The sequence below is a fragment of the Podarcis vaucheri genome, assembly GCF_965113315.1.
Source record: "Podarcis vaucheri genome assembly, chromosome: 4".
Classification (NCBI taxonomy): Eukaryota; Metazoa; Chordata; class Lepidosauria; order Squamata; family Lacertidae; genus Podarcis; species Podarcis vaucheri.
The window spans coordinates 8,293,549-8,313,483 of NC_138762.1; the positions used below are offsets into that span (position 1 = coordinate 8,293,549).

At 47.7% G+C, this 19,935-nt stretch overlaps 1 protein-coding gene across 2 annotated transcripts; it reads left to right on the forward strand.

Annotated features, from left to right (window-relative positions):
• Positions 1-372: 372 nt before the first annotated feature.
• Positions 373-18,412, forward strand: UCP3 (uncoupling protein 3). Of its 2 annotated transcripts, none has more exons than XM_082219562.1 (8): positions 373-573; positions 6,310-6,526; positions 7,347-7,551; positions 9,689-9,886; positions 10,526-10,627; positions 13,787-13,967; positions 15,586-16,068; positions 18,207-18,412. In XM_082219562.1, exons 2-7 carry the CDS (start codon positions 6,401-6,403, stop codon positions 15,698-15,700), a joined length of 927 nt encoding a protein of 308 aa, XP_082075688.1. In that variant the 5' UTR covers positions 373-573; positions 6,310-6,400; the 3' UTR covers positions 15,701-16,068; positions 18,207-18,412. The 2 variants fall into 2 exon arrangements, with proteins under 2 accessions (XP_082075688.1, XP_082075689.1); XM_082219563.1 differs by having other exon boundaries at positions 373-568.
• The last annotated feature ends 1,523 nt before the right edge of the window (positions 18,413-19,935 follow it).

The window sequence follows — 19,935 nt, forward strand, 5'->3', positions numbered from 1 at the left end:
GGTGTTTCCGTGTGCTGCTTTGGTTCACCAGAAGCGGCTTAGTCCTGCTGGCCACATGACCCGGAAGCTGTACGCCGGCTCCCTCGGCCAATAAAGCGAGATGAGCGCCGCAACCCCAGAGTCGCTCACGACTGGACCTAATGGTTAGGGGTCCCTTTACCACAAATAGTACACTCCTCCACCACCGGGGATATTACCAAACAGAAGTTGCCCGTTTCTATTTTAATTCACATGAGGACATGGCGACTGGGGCATGTGCTCTTCTTGAACTGACTGACCCGAGGAGACCCGATCTCTGTTTTCACCCGTCTGCTCCCTGCTGAAATGCCAACCGTAGCAAATCTTATAAATGAGAGTCTCGATGACAAGATGCCAAACAGAGTAGCTTCGTGAGCAGCAGATGGTTGAGCTGAACGTAACATTCGCTGCTGCTGCGATTCCTAGGCTGTCGATCCAACCCCCGGATTTAGTAATACTTTTCTCTGCAAAATTCACATCACCGCCTTTCGGCAGGAACGCCTACGGATCAACCCACAAAGGGATTCAAGCAGAAAACATCTGGGGCCAAGTAAGGTGTGTGGGGGTTTTCTGGTTATCTTTGTTTGCATGCAGTTGGTTGGCCGGATTCAGGGCTTTTTTGTTCAGGACTTTTTTGTTATGGCATCTTTCAGGTGGGCGCCGTTGCCATTAAAGGTCCCCTGACCATTAGGTCCAGTCGTGACCGACTCTGGGGTTGCAGCGCTCATCTCGCTTTATTGGCCGAGGGAGCCGGCGTACAGCTTCCGGGTTATGTTGGCCAGCATGACTAAGCCGCTTCTGGCGAACCAGAGCAGAGCACGGAAACGCCATTTACCTTTCCACTGCAGTGGTACCTATTTATCTACTTGCACTTTGACGTGGTTTTGAACTGCTAGGTTGGCAGGAGCAGGGACCGAGCAACGGGAGCTCACCCAGTCGTGGGGATTCGAACCACCGACCTTCTGATCGGCAAGCCCTAGGCTCTGTTGTTTAACCCACAGCGCCACCCGCATCCCTATGCCATTGCCATTATAAGAGAGCAAAGGAGGCGTTCGTAGTGAGTTCCGGCACCACTTTTTCTAGAAAAATAGCACTGGTTGGATTGAAAGGTCTTCTTTGCAAGAAGCAAAGTTACAAGGGAACCAGCCAGAGGGCCTTCTCGGTAGTGGCTCCCTCCCCGTGGAACGCCCTCCCATCAGATGTCAAGGAAATAAACAACTACCTGACTTTTAGAAGACATCTGAAGGCAGCCCTGTTTAGGGAAGTTTTTAATCACTGATGTTTTAATGTGTTTTTAATCTCTTTGCCAGGCTGGCAAAAGTTGCACTAGAGCAGGCATGGCCAAACTCAGCCCTCCAGATGTTTTGGGACTCCAACTCCCATCATCCCTGACCACTGGTCCTGTTAGCTAGGAATGATGGGAGTTGTAGTCCCAAAACATCTGGAGGGCCGAGTTTGCCTGTGCCTGCACTAGAGGATGAGAAGGGCTGAATTACGCATGCACTTGCCTCGTGGGTGATTTCAGACCCTGGACTCATTTAGCAAGAAACTTTCTTTGAATTCCTTTTATTGGGACTTTTAATGGGACTTAGCTGCGATTCCTGCATTGCAGGGGCTTGGAGTAGATCAGGGGTCAGCAAACTTTTTCAGCAGGGGGCCGGTCCACTGTCCCTCAGACCTTGTGGGGGGCCAGACTATCTTTTCAGGGGGGTGGGGGTGGGAAATGAACGAATTCCTATGCCCCACAAATAAGCCAGAGATGCATTTTAAATAAAAGCACACATTCCACTCATGTAAAAAAAAAAGCTGATTCCCGGACTGTCCGCGGGCCAGATTGAGAAGGCGATTGGGCCAGATCCGGCCCCTGGGCCTTAGTTTGCCTACCCATGGACTAGATGACTCCTTGGGTTCCTTCCATCTCTACACTTCTACAATTCTGAATGTCACTGGATCAGGGCTTTAGCGGAAGATTTGGGACAGTTTTCTGAATAACTGAGCATCTTTGAATTGTTCCGTGGCATCCTCCACAGCAGGACTGGGATCACAGGATTCAGAGCTGGAAGGAAAGGTAGTGGATTCATGTTGTTGTTGTTTAGTCGTTTAGTCGTGTCCGACTCTTCGTGACCCCCTGGACCAGAGCATGCCAGGCCCTCCTGTCTTCCACTGCCTCCCGCAGTTTGGTCAAACTCATGCTGGTAGCTTCGAGAACACTGTCTCACCATCTCGTCCTCTGTCGTCCCCTTCTCCTTGTGCCCTCCATCTTTCCCAACATCAGGGTCTTTTCCAGGGAGTTTTCTCTTCTCATGAGGTGGCCAAAGTCTTGGAGCCTCAGCTTCAGGATCTGTCCTTCCAGTGAGCACTCAGGGCTGATTTCCTTCAGAATGGATCAGTTTGATCTTCTTGCAGTCCATGGGACTCTCAAGAGTCTCCTCCAGCACCAGAATTCAAAAGCATCGATTCTTCGGCGATCAGCCTTCTTTATGGTCCATCTCTCATTTCCATACATCACTACTGGGAAAATTGTTGTTGTTTAGTTGTTTAGTCGTGTCCGCCTCTTCGTGACCCCCTGGACCAGAGCACGCCAGGCCCTCCTGTCTTCCACTGCCTCCCGCAGTTTGATCAAACTCATGCTGGTAGCTTCGAGAACACTGTCCCACCATCTCGCCCTCTGTTGTCCCCTTCTCCTTGTGCCCTCCATCTTTCCCAATATCAGGGTCTTTTCAGGGCAGCTTATAGATAAAAATAAGAACTGTTGAAAACAGAGGGGAAAACAATAATTGAAAACAATTAAACACTGATAGAATTAAAAGAATACACATATATAAAAATCTTTTAAAACCATGCCAATAGAAGCAGCATGGCACCAGCCTTCTCAAAGCAGTCAGTTCCCCACCCCCAAAAAAAGTCCTTCTTCAAGCAGCGAATGGTTAAACTGTGGAAACCACGGGAGGGGAGAGTTGCTCTTGTGATCGGATCCTGCTTCCAAGCTTCCCACTGTTAGACTAGGCTGCTGGGCTAGGGGCACTGCGTTGGTTCAAGAATTACATTCTCCTCCAACTTCCAACGCAGTCGGAATTCACAGCAGCCTTTAAGGAGCCATGACGCTTTGGAAAGGCACTGGGAAGTTAAGATGTCTTTACGTCTGTCATAATTGGCTTTTTTGCAACACGTGCTAAGCAGCTATGAAGTGGGAGCATTTGAGAAGCAAATGTTTGGGCAGCGCCAGCTTCACACAACTAACATTGTTAATTCCCCCTAAAACGACCCCCAACTCTTGCTGCCGTCTGCAACATCCAGTTTGTTTCTCTCCGGAATTCTCTTAGCACTCAGAACTGGCAAAATATTTCATTTCCCAGTCTTGGCAAGCGGTCTTAATTCTCAGGTACGTTCCAGGAATCTTCATGCAAATAGTTGCTGGCTTAAATTACTGGCCCTCAAGCTCAGGCTAGTTTCTGTTGTTTCCCGTCACCCTACAAGTTCCACCTTGCCCAGAGATTAAATGATTTGGCATTGTGAGAAGCACATTTTGTCATGACAATTCTTCCCATCCTCCTTGTTCCCCTTCTTCCTGTCTTCCCCTTTCCAACAAGAAAATAACACATTGTTGTAAGGCAATGATAATAATCATAATTTTATTATTGATACCCCACCCATTAGGCTGGGTTTCCCCAGCCACTCTTGGCAGCTTCCAGCACATATAAAACAGACTGTACTAAAACGTCAAACACTAAAAACTTCTCAATACGGTCATACCTCGAGTTACAGACGCTTCAGGTTGCACGATTTTGGGTTGCGCACTGCGCCGAACCCACAAGTAGTGGAATTCGTTACTTCCGGGTTTCGGCACTTGCGCATGTGCAGAAATGCTAAAGCACACTTTGTGCGTGCACAGAAGCACCAAATCTCAACCCACGCATGCGCACACACGGTGCTGTGGGTTGCCAATGTGCTTCCCGCACAGATCACATTCGCAACTCCAGCATCCGCTGTACAGGGCTGCCTTCAGATGTCTTCAAAAGGTTGTGTAGTTCTTTATCTCCTTGAGATCTGTAGGGAGGGCGCCACCACCGAGAAGGCCCTTTGCCTCCTTCCCTGTAACCTCACTTCTCGCAGGGAGGGAACCACCAGAAGGCCCTTGGAGCTGGACCTCAGTGTCCGGGCTGAACGATGTGGGTGGAGACGTTCCTTCAGGTATTCTGGTATATTGGGCGATTGACCCAGTCCTGTGGAACACACTGCCACTAGAGATTCAGCAGTCACCTCCTGTGCCAACTTTAAAATGCCTGCAGGAAACTTTTCTATTCTGCCAGGCCTACGCAGGCAAGGAAGAGTATACACCCCACAGTGGTCTACTGGTGTCTGTTTTGATTTAGTTTTATGTTTGTGCTGGTCCCAAGGGTTAACCGTGCGGCGAGGTCCAGGTCCAGTCCAAGGTCAAGGGTGCAGTATGGAGGCTGTCCATCAAAGCTGAAGCTGGGTCCAAGGCAGGGAGTCGGGTGAGGTCAGGAACTCTGGCAGAAGAGCAGGACAGGGTCTAGGCAGGAACAGGCTACCAACAATGTTGCTCCCGCAACCTGGGACTGGGGCTGGCTGGCTTTTATCTGCCCCGAGGCATAGGGCGGCCCCGGTCCACAGGTGACTCGCCTCTCCTGGCCTGGAGGTGAGCACTCCTCCTGCGGGAACATAGTTCCCTCCGCCTCTCTGCCCTGAGCCTCTGCAGCTCAGGAGAGGCTGGAGGGTTACTGGACCCAGAGGCAACCTCTGGCGGGGCTGAGAGTGGAGCACCTGCAGGCAATGGGTCCTCCATCACCTCCGGAGCCAGAGCAGACTCAGCTGATGCCTGCACCTGAGGATCCAGCACAGGTGAGGACCCTTCGGGCTCAAGCCCCAGCCCTGGCTCAGCTGGTTCTGGAGGTGGGGACTCCTGTGCATGCTGGGATCCTTCAGGTTTAGCATCCGAGTCCGAATCCCAGGCCATCACAATGTTGTTGATATCAGGTCTACCAACAATCCTGGTAGATAACTGGGGAACCCGCTCACACAGGAAGCAGTGATAAGCAAAAGCCTGGAGACAAATTCATGGAGGAGAAAGGGCTCTCAGTGGCTACTAGTCACAGTAGCTCTGCTCTGCCTCCACAGCTGGAAGCAGTAGTGCGTCTGGACGCCAGTTGCTGGAAACCACAGGAGGGGAGACGCGTCTTGTGTTCGAATCTTGCTTGTGGGTTCCCTGTTGGCTACTGTGAGAACAGGATGCTGGTCTAGACTGGCCATTTTCCAGATCCAGGAGTCAGTTCTTAGGCTCTCAATACGTGGGGACTGTTATCCATTCAGTGATGATGATGATGATGATGATGATGATGATTTCTTTATACCTCGCCCATCTGGCTGGGTTTCCCCAGCCACTCTGGCTGGCTCCCAACAGAATATTAAAGGTAAAGGGACCCCTGACCATTAGGTCCAGTCGCAGACGACTCTGGGGTTGCGGCGCTCATCTCGCTTTATTGGCCGAGGGAGCCAGCGTACAGCTTCCAGGTCATGTGGCCAGCAGGACTAAGCCGCTTTTGGCGAACCAGAGCAGCGCACGGAAACGCCGTTTACCTTCCCGCTGGAGCAGTACCTATTTATCTACTTAAACTCTGAGGTGCTTTCAAACTGCTAGGTGGGCAGGAGCAGGGACTGAGCAATGGGAGCTCATCCCGTTGCAGGGATTTGAACCACCAACCTTCTGATCGGCAAGTCCTAGGCTCTGTGGTTTAACCCACAGCGCCACCCGCGTCCCATAACAGAATATTAAAAACACAATAAAACATCAAACATTAAAAACTTCCCTAAACAGGGCTGCCTTCAGATATCTTCCAAAAGTCAGATAGTTGTTTATTTCCTTGACATCTGGTGGGAGGGCATTCCACAGGGCGGGAGCCACCACCGAGAAGGCCCTCTGCCTGCTTCCCTGTAACCTCACTTCTCTCAGGGAGGGAACCACCAGAAGGCCCTCGGAGCTGGACCTCGGTGTCCAGGCTGGACAATGGGAGCGGAGACGCTCCTTCAGGTATCCTGGGCCGAGGCCGTTTAGGGAAAGGATAGGCAAACTCTGCCCTCTAGATGTTTTGGGACTACAACTCCCATTATCCCTGACCACTGGCCCAGTTACCTAAGGATGATGGGAGTTGTAGTCCCAAAACATCTGGACGGCCCAGTTTGCCTATGCCTGGATTAGGGCTTCCAAGGTCATGAATTGGACAGGGCAGTGAGAAAGGACAGGAATTTTGAAGATTTATTTCCCCTCCCCAGGCTCATCTATATTGCCAAGGACGGCAAAACCTCCTTCTCAGTGTTTGAGGACATTTTCTGGGGCTGAAACGCCTCCGTCAACAGTGGCACGATGGTCGGCTTGAAGCCCACGGACATCCCCCCCTCAGCGACCGTCAAGTTTCTCAGCGCCGGGACGGCCGCCTGCATTGCTGACCTCTTCACCTTCCCCTTGGACACGGCCAAAGTCAGGCTGCAGGTGAGAACCGCTGGGTTAGGATGCCAAACTGGGACCAGTGAGACCAGGGTTCGAATCCCCCACTCAGCCATAATGAAACTCGCTGGGTGACCATGGGAGCCAGTCTCTGCCTCTCAGCCCAACCTCGCAGGGTTGTTGTTTTTGGGATTAAATGGAAAACTATGCATGCCAGCTTGACTTCCTTGAGGGAAAAGGTGGAATATGAGTACAAGCAAGAAGCACTCCCAGGTGTTTAAAGTGGTATGAATGCAGACTTTAAAAAATATATATATACTTTTCAGATATACCGTATTTTTTGCACCATAACACTCACTTTTTTCCTCCTAAAAAGTAAGGGGAAATGTCTGTGCGTGTTATGGAGGGAATGCCTACGGGTGGCATGCCTACGGATTTTCCTCCTCTAAAAACTATGTGTGTGTTATGGTCGAGTGCGTGTTATAGAGCGAAAAATACGGTATACATTTCACTGACTTTGCAATCATTTGGACATTTTAACACTTGACTTCCTTCCCCCTCTTTCTGCGATTCCTTAAATTTATTTCTTAATATCTTCTGCATATCCAAATACACTTCATTTGCTCATTTATCCATTTGCTTTAATTATATACAGTCATACCTTGGGTTACAGCCGCTTCAGGTTGCATTTTTTCGGGTTACGGACCACCAAAACCCGGAAGTCCCGGAACAGGTTACTTCCGGGTTTCAGCAGTCGCGCATGCGCAGAAGCGCTAAATCGCACTTTGCACATGCGCAGAAGTGCTACAAAATGGAGCTGTGCCGTGTGATGAGTGGTCGATTTCTCGTCAACTTCTCCTTTCAGATCCAAGGGGAATGCAAGGCTTCCAGGGCAGCGAAGAAGTACAAAGGGGCGTTGGGCACCATCACTACCATGGTGAAGACGGAGGGGCCAAAGAGTCTCTACAATGGCTTGGTGGCCGGCCTCCAGCGCCAGATGAGCTTTGCATCCATCCGGATTGGCCTGTACGACTCGGTGAAGCAGTTCTACACCCCCAAGGGGTCAGACAGTAAGTTCCCCGCTGCCTCTGGAGGCCCCAAGCTCTGGGGAAACACGGCAGGCTTCCAAGCGTCTCCACCCCCATCGTTCTGCCCGGACACTGAGGTCCAGCGCCGAGGGCCTTCTGGTGGTTCCCTCACTGCGAGAAGCCAAGTTAAGGGAACCAGGCAGAGGGCCTTCTCGGTGGTGGCACCCGCCCTGTGGAACGCCCTCCCATCAGATGTCAAGGAAATAAACAACTACCTGACTTTTAGAAGACATCTGAAGGCAGCCCTGTTTAGGGAAGCTTTTAATGCTTAATAGGTTATTGTATTTTAGTGTTCTGTTGGAAGCCGCCCAGAGTGGCTGGGCGGGGTATAAATAATAAATTATTATTATTATTATTATTATTATTATTATTATTATTATTATGAGCTATCCCATTGACAGAACATTGGCCTGTCATCCTACGCTACACTATCAAACCTATAGTTACGTAAATTCAACTAACAAATATGCCCACAATGCAACTGGCTGTGTTTAACTATATGAATTCTTTATACCTCGTATAAACATACCTCTTTTCACATTATCAAATTAAGTAGAAGCAACTAAAGACCAACATTTTGAACAGGAAATACAAATATTCTTATAGAAGCTTTTTTGTGTTCCACGTATGTCTTTACAAATACAAGTGTCAGACGCGACAACTTTAAGAAGCAGTACCTGCAGAAAATGAACTTGTTATTTGTAATGTTCCACATATGCCTTTGCAAAGTATAGTTGTTGTATGCAGGTATCAGACGAAAGAACTTAAGACAAGGGTTCCCGGAATAATACCTTGTTTCGCCCTGCCGGCCTTCATCAGCTGTGCATACTCTAAATAATACAGATAAACATAATAATGTATTTTTTAAAACAAATTAGGAAATAAAACACATAACACACATATTGAACAATGGATCTGCAAACCATATTTTGTGTTTATCTGTATTATTTAGAGTATGCACGGCTAACGAAGCCCAGCAGGGCAAGACAAGGTATTATTCCGGGACGGGAATGATCCTGTTGGAGTAAAAAAGGTGGGATGGGAGGTAGAATAAACAAGGATAACAAATAAATAGAATAAACGTGGCAGTTAACAGCTAGGGAAACATCATCGGGGAAATGAAATAAACTGCCTTGTGAACACAGCCCAAATTGTATAACTGGGGGAAGAGATGGAACAAGGATAGCGATCCATTATAATGACAAAAACAGCCTCTGTCTCTCTGCCTCGCTCTCTCACTCTCTTTTGAAAAATCAGTTTTATTTGGTTTTACATATTTAAAATTATAATCGCACCACAACATAGCCACAGTTTAAAGATTCCTCCAAATCTCTGGACTTCCCCCCCATAGGTTCTGAGGTTAAACCTTTTCTACTGCATCTTTTTTCAATAATTACCCCCAAAAAACCCAAATTAACTCCCTTATACCATATTTCTCGTTACATTACAAGTGGTGTTATAGTCCTGTTCATGTTTTCAGCTGCTTGCAATGGTCTTTAAGGCAAATTGTATATATATTTTTCCCCATTCCTTATTAAAGTTTTGGTCTTCCTGGTTCCTGAGCTTTCGAGTCAGTTTTGCCATTTCGGCATAGTCCAACTTGATTTCCCCTTCTTCTCTGGTAGGGACTTTATCTTCCACCTGTTACGGGAAAGCAGCAATGCGGGAGTGAGCTGCAGGTGGCTGGAAAGCAAAACAGGATGTGAATGTTTGGGACTGTACCGGGGAAACAAAGGGGCAGTCTTTTCACTGTACTGAGCACCGGATGTTAGCTCAGAGTGTCATCTGACCTGTACTGGAAGTACAGGGGTGGAGTTTGTCTCTCTACTGTTGGAGTCTGATGAGTGCAGACGCGTTTCTCTGTACTGCTGCAAGGACAGAAATAAAGACATGTAAATACATTTCTGTCTGTCTCTTTCCCCTCCCTGGGGAGGCAGGGAGGAGACAAGAGTGGTGTGTTCTTCTCACGTTTGAGGAAGGACCGCCGATAGTGACCTAGCCTGTATCCTGCCGGGAGACGCAGACGGGGAGGTCAACAAGGATCTCAAGCCGAATGCCTGGAGGAGTGGCCAGTTTCCTCTGATAAGGCTTAAGAATCCAACATTTCTCTCTCTCTCAGGCGCCAGCATCCCCACCCGGTTACTCGCCGGTTGCACCACCGGAGCCATGGCCGTCACCTGCGCCCAGCCCACGGATGTGGTTAAGGTCCGCTTCCAAGCGCACATCAGGTTGATTGGTGGACCAAAGAAGTACAATGGGACTGTGGACGCCTACAGGACCATCGCCAGGGAGGAAGGGGTCCGAGGACTCTGGAAAGGTGCGTTGTCTTCCGCCATTCATTCCCTTTTTGCATGATATTTATTATGATTGTCCTATTTATTACCATATTTTTTGCTCTATAAGACTCACTTTTTCCCTCCTAAAAAGTAAGGGGAAATGTGTGTGCGTCTTATGGAGCGAATGCAGGCTACGCGGCTATCACAGAAGCCAGAACAGCAAGAGGGATTGCTGCTTTCACTGCACAGAGATCCCTCCTGCTGTTCTGGCTTCTGGGATTCGGAATATATTTTTTTCTTGTTTTCTTCCTCCAAAAACTAGGTGCGTCTTATGGTCTGGTGTGTCTTATAGAGCAAAAAATACGGTAATTTTATTTCCTACCCGCCTCTCACCCTAGGGTCCCAGGGTGTGGGTGTCAGATGCCGCAATATGAAAATGCAAAATTATAATCGGTTCAAGCAATTTTAAAATCGGAGCCTAAAATTCTCTCTGAAGTGTAGGTGGGTTCCCACGAGGCAAGATGCAGCGATAACAGCAAGAACATTTATTGAACTACAGTCGTGGAAACAGATAATTCTAGCCACTGAGACCTCCTGGTCAGCTCCTGGGATCCAGCCAGGAGATCACAAAATCCAGAATCTCTACACACACCCCAACCCTTTGCTTCCGCCCACTACAGGGACCCTGCCGAACATCATCCGAAACTCTATCGTGAACTGCGGGGAGATGGTAACCTATGACCTCATCAAGGAGACGCTGCTGAGATATCGCCTGATGACAGGTAAGGAGGCCTCCTCTCCCCAGATGCTGGAAATATAGGCCTCAAATCTAGGTCTGCTCCAGTTACCTAACTTGCAGTCTTAAAGATCATGGAGTCTCCAGCCAATGAAAAAGGTGGGATTCAAAATGGCGGCTCAGTCTCTCTCCATTCCCCCCTGAAATATTTTTATTGGCTTTTACAGATACAACTTTATATCAACATTTATATACTAATTTCATGAGATTCTCTGAATCTCATTACTTCCCGCCTCCCTTTCAGGGATCCTTCTATTATTATTAGTATTAGTATTAGTATTAGTATTAGTATTAGTATTAGTATTAGTATTATACTACATATCAATACATTCTCCACAATTCCCATTTATCTAGCTTAACAATAAACTGCTTTACAAGTGATTCTTAAGAGTCCAGCTAACGTTTTGATTTGCTTCCAATAATCCCTTAGGTATGTTATAAAATTTCCCCATTCTTTTTTTAAAGTCCTTATCTTCTTGGTTCCTAAGTCTCGCAGTTAATTTTGCCATTTCGGCATATAGCCCAGCAGTTTGGCGGCTCATTCTCTCAGCCGCTCCACGGTACAAGCTGTCAGTACGTTACCTCCGTCAGATTAATGAAACCTCCATATCCAAGACCAGTCTATCACTGACTATCGCTCTGGCCATCGCTCTCAGACACGTTTTGAGCTTCCCAGCCTTTTCTTGGCTGGAAAAGAGGGCTTGCTGTGTCACACTAAAGAAGCACCTAAGTCAGAGAAGGGGAACCTGTTCCCAACCCAACAGATGTTGCCGGCCTAAAGCTCTCATCCTCATCTCTGATCCTCAGCCATGCTGGCTGGATGCGAGAACCACATTGGGCAAAAGACAGCATTGCAAGGGATTGGATTAGATGACCTCCAGGGTCCTGTCCAACCCAACGATTCTAAGATTCTATTGTTGTTGTTTAGTCATTTAGTCGTGTCCGACTCTTCGCGACCCCCTGGACCAGAGCATGCCAGGCATTCCTGTCTTCCACTGCCTCCCGCAGTTTGGTCAGACTCATGCTGGTAGCTTCAAGAACACTGTCCCACCATCTCGCCCTCTGTCGTCCCCTTCTCCTTGTGCCCTCCATCTTTCCCAACATCAGGGTCTTTTCCGGGGAGTCTTCTCTTCTCATGAGGTGGCCAAAGTAGTGGAGCCTCAGCTTCAGGATCTGTCCTTCCAGTGAGCACTCAGGGCTGATTTCCTTCAGAATGGAGAGGTTTGATCTTCTTGCAGTCCAAGGGACTCTCAAGAGTCTCCTCCAGCACCATAATTCAAAAGCATCCATTCTTCGGCGATCAGCCTTCTTCATGGTCCAGCTCTCACTTCTATACATTACTACTGGGAAAACCAGAGCTTTAACTATACGGACCTTTGTTGGCAAGGTGATGTCTCCTTTTTAAGATGCTGTCTAGGTTTGTCATCACTTTTCTCCCAAGAAGCAGGTGTCTTTTAATTTCGTGACAGCTGTCACCATCTAGAAAGGAATGCTGTGATCACCAATAGTCAGCATGGATTTCTGAAAAATAAGTCATGTCAGACTAACCTGATCTCGTTTTTTGACAGAATTACAAGCCTGGTAGATGAAGGGAACGCAGTGGATGTAGCCTACCTTGATTTCAGCAAGGCATTTGACAAGGTGCCCCATGATATTCTTGTAAAGAAGCTGGTAAAATGCGGTCTTGACTATGCTACCACTCAGTGGATTTGTAACTGGCTGACTGACCGAACCCAAAGGGTGCTCATCAATGGTTCCTCTTCATCCTGGAGAAGAGTGACTAGTGGGGTGCCACAGGGTTCTGTCTTGGGCCCGGTCTTATTCAACATCTTTATCAACGACTTGGATGATGGACTCAAGGGCATCCTGATCAAATTTGCAGATGACACCAAACTGGGAGGGGTGGCTAACACCCCAGAGGACAGGATCACACTTCAAAACGACCTTGACAGATTAGAGAACTGGGCAAAAATAAACAAGATGAATTTTAACAGGGAGAAATGTAAAGTATTGCACTTGGGCAAAAAAAATGAGAGGCACAAATACAAGATGGGTGACACCTGGCTTGAGAGCAGTACATGTGAAAAGGATCTAGGAGTCTTGGTTGACCACAAACTTGACATGAGCCAACAGTGTGACGCGGCAGCTAAAAAAGCCAATGCAATTCTGGGCTGCATCAATAGGAGTATAGCATCTAGATCAAGGGAAGTAATAGTGCCACTGTATTCTGCTCTGGTCAGACCACACCTGGAGTACTGTGTCCAGTTCTGGGCACCACAATTCAAGAAGGACACTGACAAACTGGAACGTGTCCAGAGGAGGGCAACCAAAATGGTCAAAGGCCTGGAAACGATGCCTTATGAGGAACGGCTAAGGGAGCTGGGCATGTTTAGCCTGGAGAAGAGGAGGTTGAGGGGTGATATGATAGCCATGTTCAAATATATAAAAGGATGTCACATGGAGGAGGGAGAAAGGTTGTTTTCTGCTGCTCCGGAGAAGCGGACACGGAGCAATGGATCCAAACTACAAGAAAGAAGATTCCACCTAAACATTAGGAAGAACTTCCTGACAGTGAGAGCTGTTCGACAGTGGAATTTGCTGCCAAGGAGTGTGGTGGAGTCTCCTACTTTGGAGGTCTTTAAGCAGAGGCTTGACATCCATATGTCAGGAGTGCTCTGATGGTGTTTCCTGCTTGGCAGGGGGTTGGACTCGATGGCCCTTGTGGTCTATTCCAACTCTATGATTCTATGATTCTATGATTCTATCTGCAGTGATTAAATGATTCTATTATCCAGACATATAAATTAGCATTTGCAATTCCTGTTTCTCACCTCTGACCTTGCATGGTGTCCCTCTTTTATGATGTGTGGCAAATTAGACTGAGAGAGAGAGAGAGAGATAAGCTTGGGTTTACCCGGTGTGTGTCATGGCTGCGGGGTGGGATTTGAACCCAAGTCTCCCGGTGTCCTTCATCAGACACTATAACCGCTGCACCAAACTACCTCACAAGCCTAGATCATTTAACCAGCCTTTGGCCTTGGAGGCCAACCCTCAAAAGGTAGCAGCTTTCTAAGGGAAGGAGGCTCCCAGTTTTGGGGCTATCCCAAACCTGAACCATCTCGTGTCTGTTCCCTGCCGCCAACAGACAATTTCCCCTGCCATTTTGTCGCCGCCTTCGGGGCCGGATTCTGCGCCACCATTGTGGCATCTCCCGTGGATGTGGTGAAAACGAGATACATGAACTCTATCCCAGGACAGTACAAGAACGCTCTGAACTGTATGTTCACCATGGTGGTGAAAGAGGGACCCACAGCTTTTTACAAAGGGTAAGCAATAACATCCTAAAAAACCCCTTCTGTTCTTTTTATTATTAATTATATCTGTATACCGCCCTATACCCAAAGAGCCCAGAGCAGTTCACAACCAGGCAGAGGGCCTTGTCGGTAGTGGCTCCCTCCCTGTGGAACGCCCTCCCATCAGATGTCAAGGAAATGAACAACTACCTGACTGAAGGCAGCCCTGTTTAGGGAAGTTTTTAATGTTTTCAATATTCTGTTGGGAGTCGCCCAGAGTGGCTGCGGAAACCCAACCAGAAGAGCGGGGTATAAATAATACAATTTATTATTATTATTGCCATCATCTATGCTTTTTTGGTATCAGTTTCCTTATCTTAAACACATTTTTATGCCACCTTTTAAATTGGTCTCAAAGCAGTGTACAATTAAAAAAAATATATTAAAACAGAATCAAATCGCAAAGCAAAGTTTCAAAATGCAGCAATTAACTTAAAATATTATTATTATTATTATTATTATTATTATTATTATTATTATTATTATTATTCTGCCCATCTGACTGGGTTGCCCCAGCCACTGGGTGGCTCCCAACATAAAATAGTAAAAACACAATAGGACATCACACACGAAAAACTTCCCTATGCAAGGCTGCCGTCAGACATCTACTGAAGGTTGTATAGTTGTTTGCTGTCTGGCATTTGATGGGAGGGCATTCCACAGGGCGGGCGCCACTACCAAGAAGGCCCTCTGCCTGGTTCCCTGCAACTTGGCTTCTCGCAGCGAGGGAACTGCCAGAAGGCCCTCAGCGCTGGACCTCAGTGTCCGGGCAGAACGATGGGGGTGGAGACGCTTGAAAGCCCGACGTGTTTCCGAATGAGACCTCCGCTGGAGCTCGGGGCAGAACGATGGGGGTGGAGACGCTCCTTCAGGTCTTCTGGGCCAAGGCCGTTTAGGGCTTTCAAGGTCAGCAACAACGCTTTGAATTGTGTTCGGAAACATAATGGGAACCAATGTAGGTCTTTCGGGACCAGTGTTATGTGGTCTCGGCAGCTGCTCCCAGTCCCCAGTCTAGCTGCCGCATTCTGGATTAATTGCAGTTTCCGGGTCACCTTCAAAGGTAGCCCCACGTAAAGCGCATTGCAGTAGTCCAAGCAGGAGATAACCAGAGCATTCACCACTCTGGTGAGACAATTTGTGGGCAGTTAGGGTCTCATCCTGAGTACCAGATGGAGCTGGAAGACAGCTGCCCTGGACACAGAACTGACCTGCGCCTCCATGGACAGCTGTGAGTCCAAAATGACTCCCAGGCTGTGCACCGGGTCCTTTAAAGCCCTGGTTTAGGGCTTTAAAGGTCAGCACCAATACTTTGAATTGTGCTCGGAAACGTACTGGGAGCCAATGTAGGTCTTTCAAGACCGTTGTTATGTGGTCTCGGCGGCCGCTCCCAGTCCCCAGTCTAGCTGCCGCATTCTGGATTAGTTGCAGTTTCCAGGTCACCTTCAAAGGCAGCCCCACATAGCCAGAAGCTTGCAGGGCTGGATTTGGCCCCCAGGCCTAAGGTTCCCGACCTACACGATGCCCATGGGAGCTTCTTCTTGTGTCTTTCAAGGGAAGCACATGCCTAACTGGCTGTCTCTGTCCTCTTCAGTTTCATACCCTCCTTCCTGCGCCTGGGATCCTGGAACGTGGTGATGTTTGTCTCCTTTGAGCAGCTGAAAAGACTGATGGTTCTTGCCCAGGTGACCTGGGAATCCCCTTTCTGAAACCGGAAGCCGTCTCCGGGAAGGAGAAGGTGGATCACGCCAAGGACTCCCTGAGAGGAAAACACGGGAGAGGAAAACACAAGAGAGACAGCTTTGGCCGGGGAGCTTTTAGGAAACACTCTTGTCGCGGCGGCAAGGCGCAAACGGCAATGGTTTTAATTGCTTCGGAATGGGCTTGTGTGGCTCCGTGGCGCATAATATTGAAGCTGAGAAAAGGAGGCTTTAAAAGGACAAATGTGCCCGTGACTTCTGGGTGCTGCCACCCCAGCAAAGGATTTCTGTGAAACTCTGATGCTTCCTTGCACAGGAGGTTTATCCGGATTTGAATGGGGTCTCGCGTGGCCTTGTGCAAAGGTTCTGACTGACAGGTAAATATGCCATGGGGAATATTAATAGCATTGCATTGTTTTAGGGAGACGGACTTAATTTCACAAGGAAAAAAGTGATTAGTTCAATCTTACTGCAAAGTGACCTACAGAGTAGCAATGATGTTACCAGTACAGTGGTACCTTGGGTCTCAAACGCCTTGGAACTCAAACACTGAAAACCTGTAAGTAAGTTTTCCAGTTTGTGAACATTTTTTGGAAGCTGAACGTGCTCTGTTTTGAGTGCCACACTTCCGTTTTGAGTGTTACGCTGAGGTCTGCCTGTTTTTGCTATTTATTTTGCGTTTATGTTTTTGCTGCTCTTTTTGTTTTGTTTTTGTGACTGTGTGGAACCCAGTTCAGCTACTGATTGATTGATTGTGTGACTGCAGTACATTGATTATTGCTTTCATTTTATGGATCCACGGTCTCATTAGATAGTAAAATCCATGTTAAATTGCTGTTTTAGGGGTTGTTTTTAAAAGTCTGGAACGGATTAATCCATTTTGCATTACTTTCTATGTGAAAGCGTGCCCTGGTTTTGGAACGTTTGGGTTTTGGAACAGATTAAGTTTGAGAACCAAGGTACCACTGTATCTAAAACTGTGTTGCCGAATCTTGTGTCTCCGGCTGTTTTTGGACTACAACTCCCATCATCCCTAGCTGCCAACACCAGTGGCCAGGGATGGTGGGAACTGTAGTCCAAAAACAGCTGGAGACCCCAAGTTTGGGAAACTCTGGTCTAAAAGATCTAGAAGCACCAGGTTAGCCACACCTGATTTAAGCCGTAATACATTTATAACGGCACTTCCAGACATCCTTGTTTACAGAACCTTCGTCCCAATTTATTCTCAAGGAATCTGACAATGTTGGCTCTTTTTTGAGCCTTCGCTCTGAATTGTTTGCAAGGATCTTAGGTGATGCATCAAAGCAAGCATTATCCCACACTTTCCATTGCATTCCTCTGCCCCCAATCTCTTTCCTTATCACTAAAAAATTGATCTTGTGGAGAAGAGAGCCAGTGTGGTGTAGTGGTTAAGAGCGGTAGACTTGTAATCTGGGGAACCAGGTTCGCGTCTCTGCTCCTCCACATGCAGCTGCTGGGTGACCTTGGGCCAGTCACACTTCTCTGAAGTCTCTCAGCCCCACTCACTTCACAGAGGGTTTGTTGTGGGGGAGGAAGGGAAAGGAGAATGTTAGCCGCTTTGAGACTCCTGAAGGGGAGTGAAAGGCGGGATATCAAATCCAAACTCTTCTTCTTGTTGTTGTTGCACAAGACCTCCCAGTCATCCATAATTATGCAACCTAAATTTGCCAGTTTGCAACTGAATCTCACCTGAAAATGGCAACAGACTGGAAGCTCCCTTAGTCTTTAAAAAGGTACGCATGACCATTAGGTCCAGTCGTGACCGACTCTGGGGTTGCGGCGCTCATCTCGCTTTATTGGCCAAGGGAGCCGGCGTACAGCTTCCGGGTCATGTGGCCAGCATTACTAAGCCGCTTCTGGCGAACCAGAGCAGCGCACGGAAATGCCGTTTACCTTCCCGCTGGAGTGGTACCTATTTATCTACTTGCACTTTGACATACTTTCGAACTGCTAGGTTGGCAGGAGCAGGGACTGAGCAACAGGAGCTCACCCCGTCGTGGGGATTCGAACCGCCGACCTTCTGATCAGCAAGCCCTAGGCTCTGTGGTTTAGACCACAGCGCCACCCGCGTCCCTCCCTTAGTCTTTAAGGTGGTACAAGTACACCTTGTTTTTGCAATTGTAATGACACTGAACAGGGAGGAGTCGCAGGCAAAAATGAGGAGGGGAAGAAGACTTTCTTCTCCTAAAGGAAAATGTGCCTAAAGGGAGTTTTAGTTCTGGGTGATGGTTGGAAAAAGTGGACCAATAAAACTACAGTGGCTATAGGTTGCAGGAAACAGGGGCCGCAATACCATCCGAGTCTACCAGCAAACGTGTCTGATAATGCAACGTTTTACTGGCATTCTGCTGCCTGAAGCAGGTTGGACATGAACAGACAAGGAAAGGGAAGAAGCTGTAGTCTGGGTGGGAACATTAAAGAGATATCTGGGCTTGCAGACTCCTGCAGAACCTCCTTCACAGAACTAACTTAAATTTCCTTCTCCTTTGCCTAGAGATGGCTTCTGCAACACACCAGCCCCTGCCCTACTGAACCCACGGAAAATCTGCTGGCAGATGGAACTCCGGCTGTAAATACAGATTCAATGAAGAAGCAGCAATTTCCCCTCCACCCCCCTACTCAAGAGGAAATCAAAGCTCTTCTGCCATGTTCCCATTTTTGTAGCATTCCCCCACCCCAAATAAAGCTTTTTTTTCTACTTTGCAGAACTTTCTCTTTCAGATCTACATCAGTTTCATTTAATTTAGCAGCTGACCCACGATTTGACATTTTCCAGCCAGGGCTGAATGCAAAATAATGAAAAGATATCTCTGTCTTCCATCAGCGCCCAGATTCTCAAAGCAATGTGGTCCCCAACTGGGGAAGGGTAGGATAGTTGACAAAATGGTATTATTATTATTATTAGCACTGTGGGGGCTTTCAGAAGCAATTGTAATCTGGGTGGTGGAGGTAGGAAGTCTGCTATTTCCAGAAACAAAATAAAAAATCCCTTACTAACACCTAAAGACGCTCTTGGGACACCTGATGATAGAAATCTTCACATTTCTCTCCTCTATGTCTACTCAGAAGTAAGCCACATTGAGTTCAACAGGGCTGAGTAACTGTGTACAGCCGTACCTTGGTTTTTGAACAGAATGTGTTCCAGAAGTCCGCTCGACTTCTGAAACATTCGGAAACCAAGGCGCAGCTTCCGATTGGCTGCAGGACACTCCTGCAGCCAATCGGAAGTTGCACCGGACTTTTGGCTTCCGGGGCAAAGCTCGCAAACCAGAACGCCTACTTCCGGGTTTGCGACATTCACGTTCTAAGTTGTTTGTGAACTAAGCTGTTCGAAAACCAAGGTACGACCGTATAGGATTGCACACTGATTAATCATACAAGCGTTAGTTGATTAATCCACTGGTTTATTGATCAGATTTGCATATTAATAATAATTTTGAAACAAGAAGTGTTTCCAGTCTCCAAGCAACGTGAGATTCCAGGGTTTCTCAGCGCTTACTCAGGGTTCAAGTTGTCTCTGGGAATGAGGCACAGCAGAGACTGCAGTGCCTTTAGAATACGTGGCTTATTTACACATATATACAATCTGAAGATGAAACATGGGTGGCCTACCTGTCACGGATGCTTTAGCTGAGATTCCAGCATCACCCGGGGTTGGACTAGATGACACAGGGGTCCCTTTCAACTCTTAAGATTCTATTATTCTATGAAGTGACATTACAGGAAACCAGGCAGAGGGCCTTCTCGGTGGTGGCGCCCACCCTGTGGAATGCCCTCCCATCAGATGTCAAGGAAAAAGACAACTATCTGACTTTTAGAAGACATCTGAAGGCAGCCCCATTTAGGGACGTTTTTAATGTTTGATGTTTTACTGTGTTTGCTGTTTTCATTTGCTGGAAGCTTCCCAGAGTGGCTGGGACAACCCAGTCAGATGGGTGGCATATTATTATTATTATTATTATTATTATTATTATTATTATTAATATGAGCCTAACCATACCCAGTTGCCATCTCACACAGAGCCCCTTATCTTTGTTCTCTTCAATGGCCCGTCACCCGGGCAATCACCTGACCAGAAAGCTGTTGTCATTAAGTCGTGTCCGACTCTTCGTGACCCCCTGGACCAGAGCATGCCAGGCACTCCTATCTTCCACTGCCTCCCCCAGTTTGGTCAAACTCATGCTGGTAGCTTCGAGAACACTGTCCCACCATCTCGTCCTCTG